The 25,200-nt window shown below is 38.5% G+C and overlaps 5 protein-coding genes and 1 pseudogene across 7 annotated transcripts; 3 read left to right on the top strand and 3 right to left on the bottom strand.

Annotated features, from left to right (window-relative positions):
• Window positions 1-271: 271 nt before the first annotated feature.
• On the bottom strand, window positions 272-6,017 carry LOC120016178 (FH protein interacting protein FIP2). Its single transcript, XM_038868825.1, has 11 exons — window positions 5,905-6,017; window positions 5,380-5,489; window positions 4,939-5,073; window positions 4,109-4,264; window positions 3,610-3,693; window positions 3,388-3,434; window positions 3,043-3,116; window positions 2,664-2,722; window positions 1,969-2,028; window positions 1,308-1,388; window positions 272-717 (listed from the first exon to the last, which is right to left on the bottom strand). The coding sequence occupies exons 1-11, from the start codon at window positions 5,948-5,950 to the stop codon at window positions 664-666; spliced, it is 906 nt and encodes a 301-aa protein (XP_038724753.1). The 5' UTR covers window positions 5,951-6,017; the 3' UTR covers window positions 272-663.
• A 281-nt stretch (window positions 6,018-6,298) lies between these two features.
• On the top strand, window positions 6,299-10,463 carry LOC120016152. The gene is made up of 10 exons (XM_038868784.1): window positions 6,299-6,416; window positions 6,515-6,743; window positions 7,150-7,251; window positions 7,458-7,627; window positions 7,841-7,974; window positions 8,093-8,270; window positions 8,866-9,424; window positions 9,658-9,770; window positions 9,879-10,125; window positions 10,202-10,463. Exons 1-10 carry the CDS (start codon window positions 6,355-6,357, stop codon window positions 10,430-10,432), a joined length of 2,025 nt encoding a protein of 674 aa, XP_038724712.1. The 5' UTR covers window positions 6,299-6,354; the 3' UTR covers window positions 10,433-10,463.
• Window positions 10,464-10,558: 95 nt separating this feature from the next.
• Window positions 10,559-13,068, bottom strand: LOC120016151 (co-chaperone protein p23-2-like). Of its 3 annotated transcripts, none has more exons than XM_038868781.1 (7): window positions 12,953-12,982; window positions 12,762-12,849; window positions 12,478-12,661; window positions 11,892-12,051; window positions 11,120-11,151; window positions 10,996-11,041; window positions 10,559-10,818 (listed from the first exon to the last, which is right to left on the bottom strand). In XM_038868781.1, the coding sequence occupies exons 2-7, from the start codon at window positions 12,797-12,799 to the stop codon at window positions 10,784-10,786; spliced, it is 495 nt and encodes a 164-aa protein (XP_038724709.1). In that variant the 5' UTR covers window positions 12,800-12,849; window positions 12,953-12,982; the 3' UTR covers window positions 10,559-10,783. The 3 variants fall into 3 exon arrangements, with proteins under 3 accessions (XP_038724709.1, XP_038724708.1, XP_038724710.1); XM_038868780.1 differs by having other exon boundaries at window positions 10,561-10,846; window positions 12,953-12,992; XM_038868782.1 differs by lacking the exon at window positions 12,762-12,849 and having other exon boundaries at window positions 10,561-10,846; window positions 12,953-13,068.
• Window positions 13,069-15,211: 2,143 nt separating this feature from the next.
• On the bottom strand, window positions 15,212-20,540 carry LOC120017325 (BTB/POZ and MATH domain-containing protein 4-like). The gene is made up of 6 exons (XM_038870501.1): window positions 20,512-20,540; window positions 20,384-20,402; window positions 19,796-20,256; window positions 17,457-17,802; window positions 17,043-17,322; window positions 15,212-16,113 (listed from the first exon to the last, which is right to left on the bottom strand). Exons 1-6 carry the CDS (start codon window positions 20,538-20,540, stop codon window positions 15,899-15,901), a joined length of 1,350 nt encoding a protein of 449 aa, XP_038726429.1. The 3' UTR covers window positions 15,212-15,898.
• LOC120016920 lies at window positions 20,404-22,396 on the top strand. Its single transcript, XM_038869895.1, has 2 exons — window positions 20,404-20,883; window positions 21,350-22,396. Exons 1-2 carry the CDS (start codon window positions 20,539-20,541, stop codon window positions 21,353-21,355), a joined length of 351 nt encoding a protein of 116 aa, XP_038725823.1. The 5' UTR covers window positions 20,404-20,538; the 3' UTR covers window positions 21,356-22,396.
• A 1,109-nt stretch (window positions 22,397-23,505) lies between these two features.
• Window positions 23,506-25,167, top strand: LOC120016919 (annotated as a pseudogene).
• The last annotated feature ends 33 nt before the right edge of the window (window positions 25,168-25,200 follow it).

Here is a 25,200-nt window from a genome sequence, read left to right as displayed (position 1 = left end):
TCTCCTTAAAATATATGAGAATCTTGGTCTTCATCATCACACCATAACATCCACTCTTGCCTTTTCCTTGTCTTTTAATTATTGCCTTTTTATTATCTTCATACATATCTAGATTGTGTTATGTAAGTTGTAAGAAGAATGTGTCGCTTTTTATGCTTTTGGACTAAAATCTAGCTAGGTAATGTTCATATAAAATATAAATTTTACACTCAAAGAAATCTAAGAGGACAAATATACATGGAAGTCTCATGGTTGGGGAGCATTTGACATGTTTTTTAGACACAACCCACAAAGTATACATTATCCTTCAACATAAGAATTTATGTTGTCTCTGAAGACATAGTTCCAAAGCAACATTGACTACCCAAATACCCCAAGTGAGTATATGTCTCAATGAACAGGGGAAGCATTGCGCAGAAGCGCCATTATCCATTGAAAAATCAAACGATATTTGAATACTTCAGCAAACAGACCTAATGTTGATTCGACAACTATGTACAAGCCAGAGAAATAACTGGTTTTTGGCATGATTAGACAATACCCAAGTTGTAGATGATTAATATCATGAGATTGTAGAGGGGAGTAAAATATCCAACATGCAAGTGGGAGCAAATTATTAACCTGGGGATGGAAAATATGCAGTTCTACACGGCCACACCAATACTATCTGGTTGCCCCAAGCAAATTGGCACCATCAAGATTTGCACCATCCAAGCGCTGAGCAGAAAGAAGAATAAAAATTATGAGTGGAAGTGCTAATCAAGTTCATAACAATATTGAAATAAATTTCATAGTTGTAGCAATCCATGTTGAGTCAAACACGCTGATGAGTTAAATAACCATCAAACCAGACAATGTGATTGTTAGGCAGGAAGTAGATAACCTTACCAAATTACAGAACACATGCTCAACGTCATGCAATAACATTAACAGATGAATCAAAGGATTCAGATGCAGGCAAGAAAGACTAATTAGATGATAAGCCATGAAGGGAACAACAAGAACACAGACCCGGAGCAACTGATAGGTAACTAAAAAGTATCTAATTTGGGGTGCTTAAAGAAATAGATGAAGGCGGAACAATTATTTTTACTAACATATATTCGTGACAATCTAAAAAGCACGTACTTAAGGTGTCCAACAACCAAATGAATCCATAAGGTGCTTTTAGGATAATTCAATCACCAGAGAAAATAAATATGAATCAATAGGCCAAAAGGCCCAAAACTATAGACAATATGATAATCCTAGAATATATATATATATATGCTGTATGCCAAATTTAAAGTTCAGTCAGTTTTACTCACTGTATCTCGAAGATTAACATGGCGTAGATAAGCACGCTGAAGGTTTGCACCCTTCAAATTTGCATTAGTCAACTTAGCACCCTGAACATAAATGTTTTTAAATTTAAATGCCCACAGAAGTTACCAATGAAAGCTGAGACTGAATACGTTGCAAACAAAGAAATATTAAAAAATGGTGGTTATCTAGTTACAAGTGTTAAGGTACTTTTTGTTACCATTTTCTAACCATGTTAGCACTTCTTAGCTACTAAATTATAATCAAATTCAATGCCTAAGATATTTGACTAGTTCAAGGCCCACATAATAATTATTAAAGAAATTCTGGCAATTCAAACCAGAATCATGACTATTGACAACCTTTTTTATGCATTATACACCCATAAACTTCAAAAAGATCACCACGTATAATTCTATTGCTGCTTTCGTTTCAGTTGAACATAGCACTCAAGATTCAAAAGCTTCGCTATGCAGTTTTCTTTAGCAAATTTTTAGAACTGCAGAATTTTCCCCAATCAGTGGTTCTATTTGATCTGGATAAAATTAGACCTATTCATTTTTCTTCTTTGACTTGTTACAAGCATGAGCCTTCTAATCAATAACTATTATGTGCAACCATTTGTTCTTTGAATCATTAATACAAGATAAACTACAAAACTTTTACCTTCAGATTGGCCCCTTCTAGATTAGCACCCTCTAAGTTGGCATTAGTAAGATCAGCAGTCTGAAAAAAATAGAAGACAACAAAAAGATAAACAAAACATAACAGAGATTTAGCCATTAAGAAGAGTGGGTGGCCTAACGAGATTAGCATAAGCATAGTAGGTCTTTTTCATATGAACGTGAAAGAAGAGGCTGGGCTTAGGAGTACTTGAGAGCAAAAACCAAGCTGCAATAGAAGTTAGGAGCTTGGCTTTATCCTATTTTTCTGATTTGATCAGGAAGGAAGGATAACATCATGAATCACATAGAATACTTGATGCTTCGTGAAAAACTGAGAGTATCTTTTTTCCACACAGCCTTTAAAAACAAGCTATTATACAAAATGTACATATTCGCTTTAATCAAGCTAGATTATTGTATCCCCATTTTTTTCTTCCTCCTTTTGTAGAGCTCTTACTCTCCAAGTGATACACCGAGGCACTAAAAATCAAAAGAAATCCGAATCACTGATTTGCAAATCAAGTCCTGAAAGCAATCATGTGGATGCCCAGTTGTCCATAGTAACATATGGTGCCATTGTAGTTAGCAGCCAGGCACACTAAATACCAGCTGATGGATAGATCTTTCACTAATAAGAGGAAAAAACCGATGCAGATAAAAAAAGTTGTACGCTTGAAAGTTCAATGGATACTGAACCTGTAGATGGGCAGAACGTAGATCTGCGCCACAGAAACTGCAGTCTATCAAACAAGCATCTGTAATACAATCGACCAAGATTAACTTTAGATGTAATCTGATGGATATTTTTGATATGAATGAGAAACATTGTAAGTTCCTTTTTGCAAGTTTAAGCAGGTAATACTAGTTGTTACTCTAATAATAAACAAACACTTGCACTACAATACACCAATTTGCTCAAAATATTTTCAATTTGGGCAGGCAAGCTGGAGGAATTTTATGAGGATATATGCAAGAAATGGATCTGAGACTTCAATAAAACACCAAGCAAGGCAAGGTCGCTAAAGATTAAATAAAGCTAATTAATTAATTTGCAAAACAAATAAACAAGAATTGCCTTGTAGGTTGGCACTCTGAAGATTGGCACCAGCCAATAATGCTCTGCGAAGATTTGCCCCGGTAAAATCACATCTTCCCTAGGCAACATAAAGTCATTAGGAAAGCAGTTTGACACACACACATACACACACATATATATAAATAAGAATTCTCACATGCGCACCAACTTTACGCACTTGAAATCCAATGGCTGTAATAAAGCACAACATAATTGGGGACCACACATTTGGTATGGGACCCACTGCACCTATGATTGAAAAACAAGTGCGTAAAGTTGGTACGCATGTGAGAATATGTGTGCGCTTTAGCAAAATAAAGCCCAACAACAGATTTGTTGTCTTACTCACGCAAAGTCGCATTGTGAAATATTGAACCTTCTGCATCCACATCCTACAAAGGTTTCAAAATGATTCACTAATCACATACAATTGCAGGGTGACAAGAAAGGAAGTATATAAGCCAAAATGACTCCCAATTTCAACGTCACATACTGAGTCAAGATTCTCCAAAATGGTAGTCTTTTATGACAACTATAGTTTACTACAATATATGAGTGCCGACTTACCCGGAATTTTGCACACTGAAGATTTGTACGGGAGAAGAACACATTTTTAAGACATGCAAAGCTGAAATCAACAAATGATAGATCCTGCATATTCACATAAAAGACAAATTCAAACCCTAAACATTCTGCAATCCAGAAAGACTCTCATTTGACTCAATCGACCTAGTCTAGAAGTATACATTTCATGGTGATTTCGGAGAGATGAAAAATTAAACATTAGCATTTGCGAACCGAGACATTCATCTTAAACAATCGTAAATATGAAGTCAAGCATATCAAACATGCCATAAACCCAATATTCCCTTTACCATCAGAAGTTGGCTGAGTAACCATAAAAGGTCTACTGACCTATCCCAATACTTTTCTACAAACCAAATACAGCAGGACAAACATGCATATTGGCTTATTTCAAGGAAACGTTAATTAAACCCAATTGACAAGGACCTGAAACACATTATATAACTGATGATGCAAAGCACCTAGGACTAGGGAAAGTTACCAGTTTAGAAAGATCAACACCCGAAAGATTCACCCCTCGAAACCTGACTTTCTCAGACTGAATACACTTGATGATATCTGTACGTGATAATTCAGTACTGATCTCGTCAGCTTCCTTCCTTGTATTTAAAACAGAATTTATTTCATCTATGAGTCCCTGAAATCAAACAGCAAGGATGAAGGTTAAGTGAATAGAGAGTATATTTTCTCTGATGCATATACACGAGCAGCACATTCTCTGAGACAGCTAGAATTCAGGGTTTACACTGGATGCAAATGTACGACACATCTATTCTCAAACACATTTTAAGAATCTCGATGCATATGTATGAACATCAGCATATTCAGTGATGACCAAAAGGACATTGGTTGCAGCAGCAAAGTCCAGACCAAGTAAACCAAAAATGGCAGAGTACTGGATAAGAGAGTACATCTTATATTTCCAAAAAATTCTCCAAGTTAAAAAATGAAGTAAGGAGGGGAAAAGTCACCATCCCTATATGCAAGATGATAAGTCAAATAAGTGAAAAAGACCATAGCCACAGTAGGATCTCTGGGAAGAGCAGAGAAACAGAGTTAATTATTGTTGATTTAATATTCAACAAAAGTTTTCCTGAACTAAAAAAAATGCTACTGTCACTTCGTCACCCTTGACCTTTCTTTTTTTGCATGAAAATAGTTTAACCCGCCAATTCCAAGTGTAGACAGCACCTAGTTCATAAGGATTTTCTTAGATAACATCTATGGACCTGGCAAAATGAAAGCCAAAAAAGATAACATGTAAACTCGTGGCATGAAACTAAGAACAAATGGAGGGATATCAACACATACTATCAGCTGAAAATATTCTGCCTCTCGCAAAAGCTCTGAGTATTCAGACTCTGCTAGTGACGGGACCACGCCATCCCTCAACCAATTTAGAATATGTCGAAAATGTTTCCCATCTCTATCAATAAAGACATATCCCTGCAGAGAATAAATAACCGAACAACAAATTTGATTCATTTTCTCGACATGTCAAGGAAGATATCTTAGCAAAAGGAACTGATTTAAGAATCTAAAAAATCGAAGTGTGAAGACAAAGTCCATAAGCATTTACAAAAGTTACCCTTAACAGATGACCCTATCAAAATTTTCAAAAGTCCTATTTTCAGGAGATCACCAATGCCCACAAAGGCAGTCCTACTGGATCAAATACTTTCGGGCATGTGATTTCTAGTTTGCATGATTCTATCCACACAAAGGGATGAACAAATAAACAAGTGTATATACCTTCTCAGGGTCCTCGCAGACGGTGTGGCGGCCACTGAACATGGCACCAAGCATTGAATCAGGCTCGCGCTGAGTTAATGTACTAACTGTTGTGCAAAATTTCTTCCCACCTGAAAAATATTAAACAAAACTACACACTTCAGTACAAACTCGAAACTCCCGATCAAGAAAGGCTAATTTCATTATTTCAAGCCATATAAACAAAAACCCACATCTAAATTAATACCGGCAAGAAAGAAAAAGAATTTTTCCCTGACACCCAGTTCAGTAAACGGAACTCAGTACAGTTAATTGACTTAATTGAAGTGACTCTTGATTTTAATCCTTACACTTTAGTACTAGGGATAATCACCCCAATAACCAAAACTTATTAAGCAAAAATGCGAACGAGACGTGTAAATTGCGCAACTTTTTTCCTCTTCAAGAAAATGAAATTACTTAAACTGATTGAATTCTCATCAAGAACTCTGTTTCTCCAAATCACATGTCTATATATGCATAAAAAGAGAGGGAGAGAGAGGTCACCGATGTCGAGACGAACAATCGAAGAGAGACCGGATTCCTTCATCATCGCTATCAGTATGATGAGCAGAGAGCAGTTTTTTCAATCCTCTTTTCCGAAAAAAGAAAAACACACACATATAATGAACTCCCTTTGGCCTTGACACGGTGTCACGCCATAAGAGAACCGTTGATTTCGCTAGAGCAAAACAATCTGAACCCTCCATAATATGAAAAATATTTTGCAACTCAAATGGGCCGTCTTTTGGGCCCATTCTGGGAAATGGGTTGGGCTTTATGGCCCATGTAAAATGCGGTTGAGGAAGGGGAGCCGGGAGCGCACCGAGTATTGCATGGCCACCTAAATGTGGCAACCCTCACAAGGCAACACGTCTCTGCCTCCTGCGCAATATATGGGGAGAGGGTGAGTGATTTCACTCACAGTTTCTCTGCAAAATTAATGACATATTAACAATGATGAAGAAGAAGAAGCATTTCTCCTCCATTGCCAATGATGTCCCCCACAGATGTTCAGAGTAATAAATTCTTAGTCCATCTTCATTGGTTTCAATTTTTTTTTTGTGGGACTATTGTTTTTTACAATTTCTAAAGTAACAATGAATTTATCGCACAGAATGCTGAACACTACTGTGGAGGAATTGGTGAAGGGATTTGAATCAGAGGGGAACCAAGAAACAGGTGATTATTCAAGAAAATTAGTTGAATTTTGCTGCTCAAAAGCTTTGAGTGGAATGTGTGAAAGAATGGGAGATATGATTGGTGATGGGTCCTTTAGCCGGTTCACATTTGATATGATGCTTGCTTGGGAGATTCCAAGTTCTCAAGAAGAGGAAGCTTATACGGTGTGTGTCTCTGCATTGTCTTTACACCTACTAGTTATGTTTTCTATGTGTTCGATTAATTGTCTTACAAGTGGATATTTATTTAAATTTTGAGTGATGAGGCTGCTGCCTTTGATTTACAAATGCTGTGATGTGGATATGAGTCCAACTGATTAATCAAAATGCCATCATTGAATTGGGTTTATGATTAATAGAAATGAGAATATTTTGGTGGATGGGTGAGAAGAGATGTACTGAGCTTCTTGCATATTATGGTAATTCTATTTTGGGGCATTTGGGGTGATATGAGCACAGTTTTCCTCAAATATTCCACTTGGCGTGAACTTCTGTTCCTAATTTGTCTCAATATAAAAGCTATATTACTTGTGTAGCTCCTTTCATTTCTTTTTGATTCCTGAATTTTCAGGAAAGTTTGGGAAAGGAGAAAGAGGAAAGGAGGAAGCCTACAAAGGCAGTTGAAGAACAAGATGATATCTCTCTTTTCTATTCAGACATTATGCCACTTCTTGTAAGAAACATAGTCTTTCAGATTTCGAGTCTATATTGTATAGAACCAAGCATTGATTTTTGGGCAACATTAGCTTAAATTTATATATAAAATTTTATTATGAGAGTAAGCCAAGTTTGAACATTTGACACACAGCTTTTTCCTATATACTATCAAGTCTTTTTTTTTTTCTGAAAAATTTTACCATTTACGTGCTATCTTGGTAGGTCGATAATGAGCAAAGTGTTGGAGAAGATGCTTTTGTTTGGTTGGTATCATTAGTTCCACTAGCTGCTGATGTTGTTAATGGAAGATTTATGTTTGAAACGCTAACGGCAACAACATGCTACCAGCTCCATTTTCCAGCATATGACATGTTCCTTAAAGAAATTGACAAGTAATGCATCTAAACTCTACTTTATTGAACATATACATCACCAATTATATCACTTCAGAAGCTCTGAAGCTTAAAATAAAGATGAACTCCAAAACCCTCTACATGGCTTGTGATATATAGCTATGTCATATTTTATTTGCAACTCTTATATCCGTCGTTTTTGAAATGACCAGTGCACTCTTGTCCTTATCACTGGAGTTACTGATTTCATAGGTGCATAAAGAATTTGCAAAACCAAGCAAAGCCAAAGGGCGTGGAGTTGGCAGATGATGAATATATATTGCATTTCGATGGTACAGCAACCACACAGAGAGTAGTTCGTCATATTGGAGGAACAAGTTGGCCAGGTCTGTCTCATTTTTGGTTTTAAGGTTTAACATTATTAAATTTCAAAATAATTTGACATCTTAACAAATTTGTGAAGTGTTTGTTAGTACTTAACTTGTAGTAATGATGCCCTTCCAGGCAGGCTTACTCTGACCAACTATGCTCTCTACTTTGAGGCGTCTGGAGTGGTAACTTATGAAGATGCACTTAAAATTGATCTCTCAAAGGATATTGAACACACTGTTAAGCCAGCAGCCACAGGACCATGGGGTGCTCCACTCTTTGACAAGGCCATAGTTTACGAGTCTCCCGAATTGTAAGACTTTCATACGTTTAAAAACTTTATGTTTTTTCTTCATGATTAGTTATATCAGTATATATATATCCTGCATGCTTAAAAAACTTGAGTGGGCTAGCTTATTAAGTAGAAATTGTAGGTAAGGATGACATGCACTGTGGCGATAACTTTTATGTTAGATATGCATATCATGAAAAGATCTGGTATGGTAAACAACACCCAGTACACAAGGCTCCCACAGTGGGCGAGGGTTGGGGATAAACAAGATGTACGTAAACCTTACCCCCATAATCTACGAAGAGGTTGTTTCTAGGAATTGAACATATGACCTTTAGGTCGCACCACTATAACTCTACTACAAGGCCACATGTTTGCCTGTTGACAAAACATATTGTATGATTTGGTAATTATTCCAAAAAAGTCTTTGGCGGCTTGAGCCCCAGATGTTATATGTTGGCCCACCATTTGAATATCAAATGGTAAGGAAAGGTGTGTCACCCAGCGATTGACCCCGGCATGACTTGCATCAAAGAGTCGCATTGTATAGAAGAACACCATAGATGCTTCTTAAAGTTACTAATATCTGAGGTGTATTGGTTCTTGAATCTTCTAGATCTGAAGGAATTACTTTCGAGTTTCCTGAAATAACAAGCTCCACAAGACGTGACCTTTGGCTTGCACTCACCAAAGAGATCATGTTGATGCACAAGTTTTTGTCAAAATATAATGTGGAATATCCAACACAAGCATGGGACATGCATTCGAGAACAATATTGGCGATCATAAGGCTCCATGCAGGAAGAGAAATGCTCAGGATGTCGCCTCCAGAACCTACAAAATTCTTGATTTTTGCCCTGTTTTATGAGGTACCTAAGGGAGATATTGTCCTAGAGGAGCTAGCTGAGAGCCTAAAGAAAGACGGTGGTGGATATCAATGCAAAGCCAGCTCAATTTTAAGGAGTATGAACATTTCACATCCAGTAGTCTCAACTGAAGAAATAAAGGCAGTGAGGATGGAACCCAAAAGCGCAAGTGGCCTAGATGAAAATATCTCTCAATTGGAGGCCGCTGTTAATCAGGCCAGGGAGGAAGCAAGGGAAATCAACGTTGCCAAAGCCACCACTGAGTGTTTGAAAGAGGAAGGGATCGGTGAAAGTGTACTTGTTCTTATGGTAAGTTACTAAGTCACCAAATCATGTCAAATCTCATAGCTTGTAACGGGCATCATACCGCTGCAGTTCTCGTTCTCTTAAGAAGCAATTAATGACAATGTATTAAAAGCGAAACATATGCAGATTGTTGAACCAATTACAGCGCCACAGCGGTTAGAAGTATACAAGTCATCGGATTGTCTTAAGCAGAACCAGAGAGAGCTAATCTGTGTTTGCTTGTTACCATTGTGCAGAATCTACTAAAGCCACTTGGAGATATGCTCCCTCGGCTTAACGAAATCCTATCATGGAAAAAGCCACTAACAACACTGGCTGTGATTGTTACAACTATGCTGATTGTGTACAAGTAGGCTGTTTCCATACCTTATCTTTTGAAAATGCTTTGTTTCATTGTTCAGTGTTCAATTATAGGCATTCCCTCTCCATATGATAATAGTGTACGATGTCAATACAGGGAGTGGGTTGGAAAGGCTATTGCTGCCTGTTTATTGTGGATAGTTGCCAAGATGCTACAGGCAAGACGAAGAAGGCTTCATGAAAAGTGCAATGAGATAGTAGTCGAAACTGGTGGCTCAGATCAGACTATGATGGAAAGCATAGTATCGGCGCAATATGGATTGATAACTGTCCATGAGATTATCCAGTCTGCAAATATAATAATATTGAAGATATGGTCAATAGCAATCTCAAAAGCATATAAGGTAACATGTTGTATTTATGGTTTTGGTCTTGATTTTGTAGCTTGACTCTTGTATCTTCTTCGACTTTCATTTGCAGCATGCTAACATGGCAATGGCGGCTATGTGTGGGTTAGCTATCATGTTATCGGTGATCCCGTTCAAGTTCATAATAATGGCAGCTATATTGTACTTCTTCATCTTGACATCAAAACTAGGCAAGTTGTTGGAAAGTGATCAGGGGAACAGAAGACTGAAAGAATGGTGGGATTCAATTCCTATAGCTCCTGTTCGCATTGAAGACAAGGACAAAGTTGCCAAAAATATTTGACAGTTCAACATACAGAAAAAAACTTGGTTGTATTTACTTTTACCTACTGCTTCACACAAGACACAAACTTTCGCTCTTATATCTGTTTAGCGTCAAGGTAAAGTGTTACCTTGTCTCATCCAAAAATCGAAAAATTCCGTCTCAACGGGATGTTCTTTATTGGAGAAACTAAGAAACACCTTCAGCAAAGGTAATAGAGCCGAAAGATGTAAAGTTTTACAACCATCTGAGCCAAAACTTTAAGAAGTGTTCAGATTCCAATGGATTTGAGAGACAACGCAAGCATATAACAGACCCGATATTTACAGACTGCAGCCATGAGTGCCTAGTGAAACCTATCTCGCGTTACCATTACTTTCCTCTTGCCTTTTCCAAATCAGGGAGATCTGCAGTCATGCAAACCGAGAGTCAAATCTGACCACGCCAAGAAGTGTAATGAAAGCAGAAGAAAAAGATCACAGCAGCAAAATGGCACTTGGTATAGCTTGGCAGTGCAGATATCAATGTGTGCATTTTCGAAGGTGTTCAAAGATGAATCTAAACGTAATTAAGTTCTCACTCACAAAGCATTCCTTCGTCTTCACTGCTTCCCTCCTCTTGGTTAATGTCCTGTAAAATATAAACTTGTAAGATTAAAGACAAACTCTGGAACCCTATATATCAACAATGAAAGAGAAACAAGTTTACCTCAACACCATCTCCATCTGAGGCCCAGTCAGCTGCAAGGGAAACCAGCACATATCATATCCAGTGCGAGACTACAGAAAGTAAACTCAAGTACATGCAAAAAGATTGCAAATCCTCATAGATGGCAGTCCTGTGTCAGAAGTTTCTATAATGTATGAGAATTGAGACACCCAACAGCCCTACCTTTCTTTTTATTTCAGTTTTTAAGTGAAGCGAATATCTTCACGAACCTTCTTGGTTTTGCTTTCCCAGCATTTTCAAAATGTCATTGAAGACAAAATAAGACAGAGGTCATTTAGCAACTAGGATGAATTCTATTCTAAATAGCTTCCACCTTGCAAAGTGAAAAGGGAAAGAAAATTAAGCTGTCATTGAAGACAAAATAAGACACGGGTCATTTAGCAACTAGGATGAACAGGCAGACTGCCACGCTCTAAACACCAGGGGGAAAAAGTTCTATTATAAATAGCTTCCACCTGGCAAAGCGCCAAGGGAAATAAAATTAAGCTGTCATTGAAGAAGTAAAATGGGACTACTTCCAGCTTACGACTTGGACTTGGACTTGGATTAGTACAGGCTGCCTCTACAGGATCTACAGGTTAAGCTACAATATTTCAAGCTCATAAAGCAATCCAACATGCAAAGCATATATTCAACATAAACACGCATGAAAATTGAAAAACATCGACATAGGAAAAGACAGAACACAAGCTATATGAGAAGGAATTTCGTCTCACAAATAACCCAATGTGGGAGTTTGCTCAGAACTTACAATTGGATTCTTCATCATCTTCATCATACCATTTGTTCCAGTCAACCTTGATATAAGGTGCCGGTTTATCTACTGTCTTGAGCAGTCTTTTCCACCAACCCTTCTCTTCTTTCTGTATTGAGCATATTATGTTCCTTAACCCTACATTAGTTTTATAACCCTGCACCATCCATGGAGGGCACAACTCAAACTATGATATGAACATGTGTAGCCTAAAAAAATTGAAATGTATGTGCATTTTAGAGGGGAAAAAAAACTCTTTTGCATTAATATAGGCACCAAGGTGATGCCACCCATTTACAGTCATAAAAAAGTATATCACTTTATGTATTAACGACATTACCATGTAAAAACCAAATCAAGAGTCCTTGCTCCTTAGCAATACAAAGATAAAATCACACTAAAGAACAAACAAGAAGGAACTGAAAAAGGCAAGATCAATACCAGAAAAACAGCTACCAAGTTAAGGCAATTGGTTAACTTTCTTCAACGAAATTTTCTTTTAACCTAATAAATTCCAAAAATAATAATATTGCATCAAGTGTTGGAAACAAACATATATGGATAGACATAAAGTCGAGCTCACCTCAGGTTTGAGTTTTCCATAAAGTTCCAAACTGAAGTGAAAGGATTCGCCCTGTACACCCACAGCAGAGAAACTAAACAAACCCTGAGGCTCACATTTAACTGAAACATCTTTCGCATCCGGTAAAGCAACAGTCAGGTAAACCTTGTCGGCGCGCTGAGCCCAAAGAACTTCAGGGTGGCGGCTAAACAAATATCGATTCTCATTATAAATCTTAACCCAAACTTAACTTATTTATTATGCAACAAATAATGTAGTTCTCAAGAAATCACAAAAGACAATACCCTATATTCAAGATTTTGAAAGCAGAGAAAGGGCTCATCTTTGCTGTCGAAAAGATGTGCCCTAATGCACTACTGATCAAAATGTGCCCTAATTAGATTCAAATATAAAAACAAGTAAAGTCGCATACATACAAATGGAAGTGAATACCATGCAACGACATAAACAGAGAGTACGCGTACGTAAAAAATACCTCATTTTCGAACGGTGTTTGAACGCAAAATGGCGGATCGCTGAGCGAAGAAGACGAAGCAGAAAACCCTACGTAGAGAACGTATCAGCCTCGGGTTAATATCTGTCGGACTACCCACCCACACATTAAGCGGAGCTCCAAAGAACATATCATTTCCGGGCCAGGCCTATATTGGGGCCTTAAACGGGCCATGTATTTCTCTCCAGGCCCATCTTCACAATGGTCGTTAAATCATTTATTTAAATTAAATTCAAAATACTCATTTATTTAAATTAAATATTCAAAATAATTTCAAACAATAGTAATAATGATCATAATAAAACATTTTATTTAAATTGAAATTGCATAAATAATTTGTCTCTTCTTCACAATCTCATCAAGTGTCGGCACCGGCCATGATATCTGCTACTTCTTGTTCCAGCTTCAAGATTTCTTGTTCAGCCCCTACCCTCTCTTCCGCGTGCATTGAAGCCAACAATGGTTTATAGTTTTCAATTTGCTTCTCAATGCTTTTGATCTACAAAAGAAGAAGAAGTTGCAAGAACAACCAAAACCTGTTCGATGAAATGCCAAAGAGAAGAAACATAACAGAAAAATCAAAGTTATAATACCTTTCGATGAGGCCATCGAGTCAGGCCCTCTCTTCTGCAAATCTTCTTAACAACTGTTGGGCATAAATCTACCTTTGCTGATGCTTTGTTGATGGGGAGATGGAAAACATCTTTGAGGTCTTTCAGTTTCATTTTCTTGGCTCTCTCCCTCTGTGTTATTATACACATAAGCAGATATTAATGAATGAGTTAGAGGAAATCAGATTTGCTACGATCGAGAGGAGAGAGTAACAAGAACCTGTGCAGCGAGAGTGGACTTTGGGACCCTCGATGTCGAAGCGTTCCGTCTTTCAGCCTGTTCTGCCTGACCAACTCCTGCAAAAATATAAAAATTTCAGAATCATGGCAATGCCAATGCCAACAATGGAGCAATTTTACAAAAACTTTAAAGTGATGAACACATTTGCCAACCAGAATTTATCGAAGGAGATGTATTAATGAAGTCGTCAACATCTAAACCATCCTCTATATCCAATTCCACACAGAGGGTTTCGTAGAACAATGTCATCGGATCATGAACCTTAGTAAATCCCCCCTTGTTTCTATCAGAAATGTACTGCAACATAAACTGCTTCACATCCGCTGGGCTTTTCTTGGAGAAACTGATCATTTTATCGAAACATCGATCAATTGGTACTGGAAATTCACAAACATTAAAGGGAAAAAAATCGTAAATCAATGTCAAAACTTACTCGAACTTGTGACAGTGAGGCGGTCGTAAACCAGCATCGCAAATTTTTTGAATCATTAGCATAGCATGACTGATTATTCCCAGCCTACCGTGAATTTCAAGTTTGGTAACAAAAGTGCCTGCCACCACAATATGCAACAATGATTTATCACATTTCACTTAGAAACAAAATTAAAACAATCACAACAAAACCCAATTTGCATACCATCTGTATGAATCAACTCTCTGAGCACTTGACAACAAGCACAATGATATGGTTCGGGCTCTCTTGGCCACTTAGGAAGTGGAACTGCATTCCGATAACCCGGATTCCTTGCCAGCAAACTTTTTCCTCCATTAGTTATGCTCTGTTCTGGAATCGCCAATTGAGTTCCATGATTGGACCCATTATATGAGTTCCAAATCATTGGATTACTTGGGTGATTATTATTATTATCAGCATTTCCAATGCCAAATCGGGTCGCAGGAGGAGGAACCGGAATATTGGGTTGGTTGATTGAAGTTAAGTATCCGGGATTCGGATCCGGGGTATTGAGTAGATTGATTAGTTCATACTCAAAGTCTGCATCGGTTACGTATGAGTCATTGTAAGGTGCATTCTCCCTGGGATTTGCCATGAACAACGTGGATTTTTTTTTTTGAGAATCTGTGTGTTGTGAAGAAGACGATATCGAATTGGTCTCAAGCACCCGTGAAGGTGCTTGAGAGAAGACAAATTGTGAATGGGAATTTGTGTTCTGGCCTCCCTGGAAAGAGAGTAGATATGAAAGGGTGTGACGGAGGAACAAGGAGGAGGCGCGAGTGGCAGTTTATAGCCGTTGAGAAAGTCGGTTTTTTCAAATTTACAATCAAACGACGTCGTATCAGCAAAAATTTTTAATTTTGCATTTTTCTTTTCCAAATAGCTAATTACTCATTAGTCTATTTTACAACAAATCAGTATTTTTCATTGTGTAAAGCAACTAACACCTTTTAATCATACAAATATTTTTCCAGCAGCATCAGATGGAATCCTGCCTTGGAAAACCAGAACAATTTCAGTAGCCACCAATACTGTGTACTAAAGTACAAATGAACAAACTTTGCCATCAAGCAAAGCACAAATGAGAGTATGTAACCACTGTATATATATAGTTTGGTCCCCAGAAAAAAAGCATCTAAACAATCTAGCTATACCAATTAAAAGCGGGGAAGGGAAACAAATATGCACTCTCTCCTAGCCGGGTAAACAAGTACAACTGAAGATCTGCCAACAAGCAGGTTCTAAACGATCTTATAAGCTTCTTTCCAACAAGAACCACATCACTTGTTCAAACATCCACAGGCGAAATTCTGCCTGCATTTGTGTAAACTTGAACTCTGATGATCGCTGAATACCACAATTTCCTGCTGATTCGGTATTTCCCACTTCAAGAAATATAAATACCTCATTTCTACCAATCTGTATCATATTCATTATAAAACAAGACAGTGTTTCATCCTACCTTTCATCCTTTCCCTTCTCTTCTCTCTATTTGCATGTTTCACAATCTCTGTTTCAACTCATAACATTGACATCATTAGACAAAACAAGATTAGTACCATTTATGGTATTATCCTTGTTGCCCGACTCCTGCCTGCATAAATGGTGTCGAACGGGACACCCTATCTTTCAATTCTCTCCCCTTCACTGCCCCAGCTTTGTTGCCTTACATTGGCATCATTTGTATCGCCACCATCAGATAAATGTGCCCAAGTGCTTTGGCCTTTTCCCCCTTCACTAAATCGCTCCCCACCGTCTGCCATCATCTTTAGGAGCTCAGATTGCAGCGATGGGCAGTTCTCTTTGAGATACCTGTACCCATCAGAGTGCATAACAGCTGCATCAAATGGAAGTCATGGGACAGTCAGAGAACGAGGCGGCCAGAAGTTTAAGCATCAAGGAATATTACATATTTGCATTAAAATATCATGAATGAAAAGAGAAACCAAAAGATATGCCAGCTGGAGAATTTCAAGAAACAACCAACTTTTGTGTCTTGATGCCACCACTCTCTCCTGACAAATGCTCAAACTGCTCATCAACTCTTTTGGATTGTTATCTTAACATACTTGTGATACTCTGATGAAGCATATATGGAGATAAATCTCTAACCATGAACTAACACTGTATTGATATTCTGCAGACTCCTTAAAGTCAGTATCAACTTTTGTACCCAATACATAACCTAATTGTTAACCAAAATTCTCACACCAAGAGAAAGCAATGGTTATCACGATATCAAGAAAGCCACCTCCAAAAATCTCACACCAAGACCATACAGTGACTTTAAAGAGAGATGGCAATTTGCACACTGGATATCAAGAGCCCCCTAATGTTACAGAAGGTTAATGGGCGATCATGCTTCTAGAAAGCCACCAGTGACACGTTTGACAAGATTCCGGCTTTATTTTAGTGCAACCACCCAACTCATCCCAACTAAAAGCTGAGTTTAAGACCATGAAAAAGAGAAAGTAAAGGGGGTTCAAGCTTAAAATCAGTCAATATGCAATTGCAGACAAGGAAAAGCACTTACCTTCAGAGTTTGCATGAGACGAAACAAAAAACTCCTACACCACATCAAAATCACAAACTACTTCATACATCTAACGTGCTAGTGATAGAAGTACAATACACTTGGAAAAAACATACAGCAAGAATAAGTAACCTATCCACAAAAGCAAAACATTATAGCACTTGGCACAACTCTACAAAATTTTCAACATTGAAGAAATCATGAAAATGGCAAATCAAACTAGTATTACGTACCTACAATGTTTTCAGCAGCGAATTTTAGGCAAACAGATTTCAGGTCTGTTGCATGGTAACGATCAGCCAGTGCCAGAATATGGGAAACAGATTCAACAGCTATATCCTTGCAGAGCGCAGACTCACAGATAATTTTGAGTCTAGGCAAACCATATTTTTCTGCCGGTGCTAACAGCTTAGCAGCTAATGTGTCAGATACAGATGACATGAAAGATGAACTTGATTCCAACAGCTCCTTATCTTCAACCAGAGTATCTCTGTATATAAAGTGTAGTAAAGCCTGGCAAGACACGAGAGAAGTTTTCATAAAATGCGGACCAACTTACTATGTGCTACAGAGCTGTGAAAAACCACATAATTCAATATATATTTCACAATATCAGAAGAATAGGAGGACGATTAAACAAATGCTACCTTAAAAACCTTAGGTTCTATATCGGCGACAACAATCTCATGATTATTTTCCTCCATTGTGTTGAGAAGTTCAGTTTCAAATACAGGAGAACGAGCAGCCAAGACCAATTTGTGCGCATGAAACTTTTCACCAGACACAATAAAGGTGACATCAGAATAAACCTCATCCTCCAGTAACATACCAAATTGAGTTCCAATATCAGACTCAGGGACCTGCACAGATTGCAATCTTTTCCGATCTATTCCTGACACTACAACACCAACAGTGCAGTCAATTTCCAGGCAATCATCCTTGAGGAAATCTGATGTTTCAAGCAATTCTCGTCTGAAAAATCGCTTGAAACCCCTGGATAGCAAAAACAATGAATAAGTAATGGGCAACAAAAAAGGATCAACATTCATCCCAATACCTCCCTTTCCTTATAATAAGAGTTGAAACTCTGACAAAGCTTCTTGCTAGAAAAACTTAATTAACTAGTCTATTGCATTGCAGTGGATTAACATAACCAGCCACAGCTGATAAAAAAAAAGAACATAAAACAAAAGGTTAAGATGGGCGGTGCAACACCATTCCTCCAGCACACAACCGTACACAGCTCACATGCACCCCCACCCAAAGATACAAATTTTCATCCTTTTTCTAAAAATCCTTCCTTGTTTACCAATACAGTAATTAAAACCAAAGCTCAAGATTCATATAAAAAAAAAAAAGCAGTCGATACTCCCTTTAAATAAATATAAGATACTTGGCATGTAAGTTCAAAAACTGGCACCAATAATCCCCCAACTACGACTCAAATCCTCTACTTTTAGTATGTAAACCATTTGGTATTGTTGTTTACCCCAATTCTTTCCCCAACAAAAAAGTTGTGGGTTCAATCCTGAGAAACAGCTTCTCCACCATATATATGAGTAATGCTGCATGCATCTTTCCCTTTCCCAACCCCACCTACACAACAGGAGCCTAGTACATGAGAGTTGTACCGAGGTTTTAATTAAATTAAGGTTTGTCAACTCTGTTGATCCATCCCTAGATCCCACCCATATCTTACTTTTTCACCATGAAAGATTGACCTGTAAGGAGTACGACGTGCTCACAAGTTCATCTGATGGATTGTGTCTGAAGTTCCAACCAGAAATAGAGGCTCGAACAAGACTTGGAATACAAGTTCGTGAAAGATGATCGGCCGAGTATTCTACATTTTTAAGTGACTATAACACTTTTTGTTTCTTGCTAATTAGAAGTCATACCTTATCGGTGAAAGAAGCAAAAATATTTTACATAAATGGAAACCATCATGTTATTAAAAAAAAAAAAGAATACCATCTTAGGAGCACCACCACGGCATCTGATACAAATAATCACTCCCCAACTCATAACTTCCACAACGTTACAACTTAGAAACACTTAACACAAAACGTCCAAAATTTACCGTTACATGGACATGCATCTTCCTTCTTCCATAATATTTTGACCATGCACTTCAATAAGATATTGGAATATCCATTAATCAAATCTTCTGAGTCTGACCTCCTTATCTATCATAAAGAAATCCAAGTTATCAATCAGCATCAGGAAAGATCTCTTCCTGCTTCTAGCAGGGCTGGCTCACGAGCAAGATACCTGTCACCTATCTTACCCCCTACTCTATTACGGATTAAAACCTTATAACTATGCATACAGTATGCTCCTGCCTCTTCTATCCTTGAATTTCTCAGTCCCATAGATTGGCAACCAGTCAAATTGGCCGTGAGGTGTTATGCTTTTAAAAAAGCCTTCAGCACATTAAAAAGATCACAAAACCTCACAACCTCACGAATGGTACCTCAGTGCTACAACGCACATACTCTACTATCTACTAAGCAATCAAATTGACTAGGAACATCACAATCTCATCTTAAACCATAAATTCATCATCATCAGACATTTTCTTATTCCTTTCAAATTCTCTCATTGTACCTCAACACATTCAGACCCATGTGACAATTCCATGCATGCATATGTCCTTTGATGAAGCTAAATTTGAAACAAAAAGGGTGCTACCTCTAATTAAAAATTATGACCATCATTGCAAAAAAGCTTAAAACTCTGCAGAATAGTTCACAAGATACTAGCTCCACATTTTGAAAAACTGCCCCTGCCCGTTAGCAAAGATCATTTTCACCACAATCTTACGCCCTCCACAATTCAGATGTGTCACAATATTTGTGAGTGCTTCTTATGTGAAATGTGTATGCAAATTTCTATCCTGTGGAAACCAGAATAAACCAAAAAAATGATGCAAGTGCATATACGAAGCCAAGCAACCTAATGAAAAATAAAGATAAATTGTACCCACCACATGCTGCCTCGATACTTCAAGGTGGGGGGCCCGCTCTCGAGCGATCGATCGAAGTGGCTATGGACCTTGTGTTTGCCCTTGCCACTCTGGTCCACCAGTGTGAGCTCGAACAAGGCCCGTACATCGGCGCCCTCGCTGGCCAGCGCGATAAAAACGGAGACATAAAGGGGGTTATCCTCGCGATTCTTGCCGTTGGGAAAGAAGTATATGGCCCACTTGTGGCCGGCCACAGTGAAGATGTTGCTGGCGATGTATTTTCCGACTCCGATGCCCTTCGCCAGGGAATAGCCGCGGATTGTGAACCTGTGAGAGCCGTTGATGGTCTCCGTGACGGAGCTGGATGCTGCGGAAGGGTACATGGAAGGAAAGGACAAGAGAGCGTTTGGAAGGTGAGAATTGAGAAACCATAGGGAATTGAGGAAAAGTTGTTTGGTGAAAGGAAAAGGTTTACAGTGGCTCTGGCGATGGCGGGACCCACGTCAATGTCCAGCGTGTCTGATTATGCCGTGTTTGTTTCAAAGTTTATTTCTTGTAGGATATTCTTTAATTTCTTGAAAAACTATCAAAGAAGAAATCTTTCTCTACTTCCTCATCGTATTGCTTCCTTCACGAAATCCACACCAACGAAAAGACAGAATGTCTCCGCGTAAAACCCGTTTCTTGTAGTCAAAACCCTTTTGATATTGATTTCTGCAATTGGGTTTTTTTTTCACTCTTCTTTGAGATTCTCTGTTTCTGCCATGGGCACCCTCACAAGTTGCAGTTTTGGAGCCGTGAGTTTCAGATTCCGTACTGGTCCTGGCATTGTCGTCAATGGTCGGAGAACTCGATCATTGGTTGAGAACAGGAAGTGGAGGAAGAGCAACTCGTGTTTTCTGTGCAAAGAAATCTCCAGGAGGGCGGTCTCTTATAGAAATTCTGTCAGGTTAAGATGCTCTAGCGGTAGTAATAAAAATAATGAAGAGGAGGGTGAAAAAATAGCCAAGGATTCGAGTGTGGCTACGACCGAACTACAGGAAAAGCCCGAGTTGCGAAACAGGGATGAGTTTACTTCAAATAAGGAACCTCCTTCAGTTCCTTCCCGGGTACATTGGTCTCAATCTTCTCTTGTATTCTTTTGCTCTTTCTCCATTATTCTTTTTTTGTCTTGAAGTATCAAATAATAAGTCCCTGGGTTAGTTTGTGTAGGATTGACAGGCTTTTATCAGGAAAGTTAGATACTTTTTATTTTTTCATTCTATGGTTAGTTGTTTATTGCATTTAGCAAGGTTCAGTTGTGCATAGTGATATCATCATATTCAATGTGAATATAAGGTAATTTTATTCCTCTGAAATGTATCCACTTTAACCTAATCCCATGCTGGCAAGTACTGATTGCATTATTAGTTTATTACGGAATTCATGTCCTGATGTTGGTATTCAGAATACCTTTACAAAACTCTCTTTTCGATTAGCTTGAAGCATTCCCTCTTCAGATTATGAATATTAGTTATTTTGTCGGCACTCACAGGAATATTAGTTATTTTGACCATACCATGTGTGACGCTCCAGGTGTAGTCTAGTTCATGTCAGCCGTGGGAGAGATGGAGCATGGTATGAAGCGGCATTTGCTAGGAGTACAAGGTTCACCTTGTGTGATACGAGAGCATCGTGAATAACTGAATACAATGAGGTGCCACCAAACAATATTGTGTTACCGTCATCATCCATATATGCCATTTGTAAATTAGTCCCGGTTCCCCTCAGCCCTTTTGCTCCAATTTTGAACTAGACGAGGAAAAGCGCTTAATATGCTCATTGAACATGCGTCGCACGTTGGAAACTTAGTTGCTGCTAAGCAATTACGGCAACGCATTTTCCATACTGGTTTCAATTACAACAGTCGGAGAACACAGTGAGTACCCATTGGAAAAGATGAGGGTGGACCGCGAGTACATGAAGTCATTTGCTGACCAATGGTTTTGAAGGGGCAACAACAATACACATTGGTGTGGTCATAGATTGTGTTTGGCGCTCGGGGTTCAAAAAGGTAGACTTTGGGTGGGGAAAGCCGATTTGTAGTGGACCCACCATTATAGTGTGGAAGGAAGCTTTTTCATACCGTTCAGGAACAAGAAAATTTTTGGTTCAAATCCGCTTGCCACGGCGCCACCATCTGCTATGGAAAGGTTCAAGAAGGAGCCTCACAGGATGCGGAACCAACTTTTCAACGTCAAATCTGCACTATAATAGGAGAGAATTCTGCTAAATTAATTCAATCATGTTGGTTCATTTCAGAGGACTACAGAGAACCATGCTTTGAACGACGTGACTGAACCTCGAAATCTTAAAGCTGTTTTTGTCGGCTATTCTCCTTCTTGTGCTGATGCTGCTTTGGATGGGATGAGCTTGAAAGGAGCTAGCAATGAGTCCAGTAACCCCATATCAATTATGTTCGTCATTGATATTTGCTTATGCTGCTTCTCACTAAAAAAAATGATTTTTTTCGTTGTTCTGTAAGGAAGGTGTACTGATTCGTTGCGCTGGACTATAAATTATAATTCATGATTTTTCATAATGGAGCCCAGAAGAACACTTGAACTAGAGGAGCACGGAGTCCATGAGCCAGGGACCACATTTTAATAGGTAATTTGACATCTACACTCGAAACCATAACATATTAATGAACTTGATACATTCAACAAGTCCACAAAGAAAGGAAAAATGCATATTTAGAAAATCTTAGTGTGAAGGTGTTTGATGTCATCTCATTTTCATCTCCATAAAAATAATGTTTTGACTATCAATTAGAATTTGATTAATCTGCAGAATGAGGAGTCTGATGGTGATGGATGACTTGTAACCCAAGGTCCCAAACACTTTTCTTTTATATAGATTAAGTACATGTTATATTGAGTACTTGCTTCGGTATTGAGGCTTGAGACTATATATTTATTTTCTTTGCTGTGCAACTCATATGGGTTATGAGTCTTATGACAGTGTTTTATGAGCTAATACCATGCGTTTCAAACTCTTTCTTGATTGATAAAAATGAAGACATGCCTTGCAGGTGTTTGATTTGATTTTGTTTGTGAATTGTTATTATTGAGACTTTTGAGTTTTTAGCTCCCAATTGTTGGAGGCATAGGCATAATATTCTGTTTCAGACATAATATATTTCAAAGCATTTTATTGCTATAATCAATTTTTTATAGTAAAAAGAAATGAATGCCATTAATGCATAAATTTGTCAATAAAAAATGTATTTGCTTTTTCCAAAACTTGTCTTCATTATGCAGCCAAACCTACTTTAAATAAGAAGTTATCTATCTGTACAAGGAAACAATTACTCCTGCTGTACGTGCTAAATTGGTGCTCCAGCAATGACTCATAGCTGTCGTGCATGGTAAATTGGTGCTCCAGCAATCTAATTCCTATTACAAGTATCTTTTCAAATGTCAATGCTTAAGGATATTCAATGGTTATTGTCATTCCCTATTATTATCACAAAAGGGTTATCTGAGTAAGGTCCATCTTTTCACATTTATTTTTTGTGCATTACTTCTTCATTGTTCCATAATTGCTTCGTTATGCCCCTTGATACTTCATTAACTGGAAACGTCAAGCTGCCTATATGTTCATCACTATAAATATGTATAGTTATACATTGGTAAACAACACACTGCACAACACAAATAATTATAACGAACCAAACTCTATTCTTTTAAGGATACTGCCATGGCTACATCAGCACCAACTTCCCTAATGTTTAAGGTGCAAAGACATGAGCCTGAATTGATTACACCAGCTGAACCCACCCCTCATGAGTTGAAACTGCTTTCGAACATCGATGACCAAGAACATTTTCGGGTTCTTGTTCCAGGAGTGCTGATTTATCGTCACAATCCTTCAATGGAAGGGAAGGACCCGGTGGAGGTAGTAAGAGAAGCCCTTTCAAAGGCACTTGTGTTTTACTATCCATTTGCAGGAAGGATCAGGCAAGGCCCTGGCCGTAAACTTATGGTGGCTTGCACTGCTGAGGGTGTCTTGTTCATTGAGGCTGATGCTGATGTTACTGTTGAGCAATTTGGTGATCCCCTTATACCTCCAATTCCATGCTTGAAGGAGCTTCTTTATAATGTACCAGGCTCTGATGGGATCCTAAACTGCCCTTTATTGCTTATTCAGGTATCTATTTCTTAAATAATTTCTTCTATGCTAATATAAACACACACACATATATATATAATCAGACCGAGGTAACACACCTGCTGCCTGTGTTAAAGTTATCGCAAAATTATCTCTTGAAGGTTCTTTCTTCTATTAGATCAAACTTCTGAAGGTCTGGTTGCATATTACCTTGAATATACTATTGTTCATTATCACAGATCGAAGTAACTATTTAGTGAAGTAACTATATTAATTGATATTTTTTGTTTCTTTCCTTGACACTTCCGACCCTTTGTTATACAAAATGCAAATTGGTTACAGGTGACACGTCTGAGATGTGGTGGTTTCATTGTTGGTTTCCGTGGAAACCATGCCCTTTGTGATGCTCAAGGTATGGGCCAGTTCCTGTCAGCCGTGGGAGAGATTGCGCGTGGTGCATATGCTCCATCTGTTCTACCTGTTTGGGAGCGGCATTTACTGGGAGCACGAGATCCACCTCATGTGACAAGAGAGCACCGTGAATACGATGAGGTGCCATCGAATAATATTGTGTTACCACACCAGATAATGTGGTCGAGAACTACTTTTTCTTCAGTTCCTCTGAGATATCGGCCATTCGTAAATTAGTCCTGGTTCCTCTCGGCCTTTATTACACCAATTTTGATCTGGTTGCTGCCTGTGCTTGGCGCTTACGAACTGTAGCACTTCAACTTGACCCTGATGAGGAAACACGGTTAATATGCCCAGTGAACGTGCGTGGCAAGTTAGAAACTCCTTTGCCACCAGGCTACTATGGTAATGCATTTGCCATACCGGCAGCAATAACGACGGTTAGAGAGCTCTGTGAGAACTCATTGGACTTTGCGGTGCAGAAGGTAAGGAAGTTAAAGACGAGAGTGGACGGGGAGTACATGAAGTCATTGGCTGATCTAAGGGTGTTGAAGGGGTGACCACGGTGTGCATTGAAGCGGTCATTTGTTGTGACTGATGAGACACGTGCAGGGTTCGATAGAGTGGACTTTGGGTGGGGAAAGCCGGTTTATGCTGGACTCACCGCGATGGCAGTGAGAGGAAGCCTTTCCTTGCCGTTCAGGAACAAAAAAGGAGAGGATGGAATTTTGGTTCAGATCTGCTTACCAGTGCCTAACATGGAAAGATTCAAGAAGGAGCTTCACAGGATGTTGAACCAACCATCCAACATCAATTCTGCACTTTAATAGGTGAAAACTCTGCTTAATTAATCAATCATGTTG

The sequence above is a fragment of the Tripterygium wilfordii genome, chromosome 15 (assembly GCF_013401445.1).
Source record: "Tripterygium wilfordii isolate XIE 37 chromosome 15, ASM1340144v1, whole genome shotgun sequence".
NCBI lineage: Eukaryota > Viridiplantae > Streptophyta > Magnoliopsida > Celastrales > Celastraceae > Tripterygium > Tripterygium wilfordii.
Note: the sequence above shows the minus strand (reverse complement) of the source record. Positions and strands in the feature narration are given on the sequence as shown.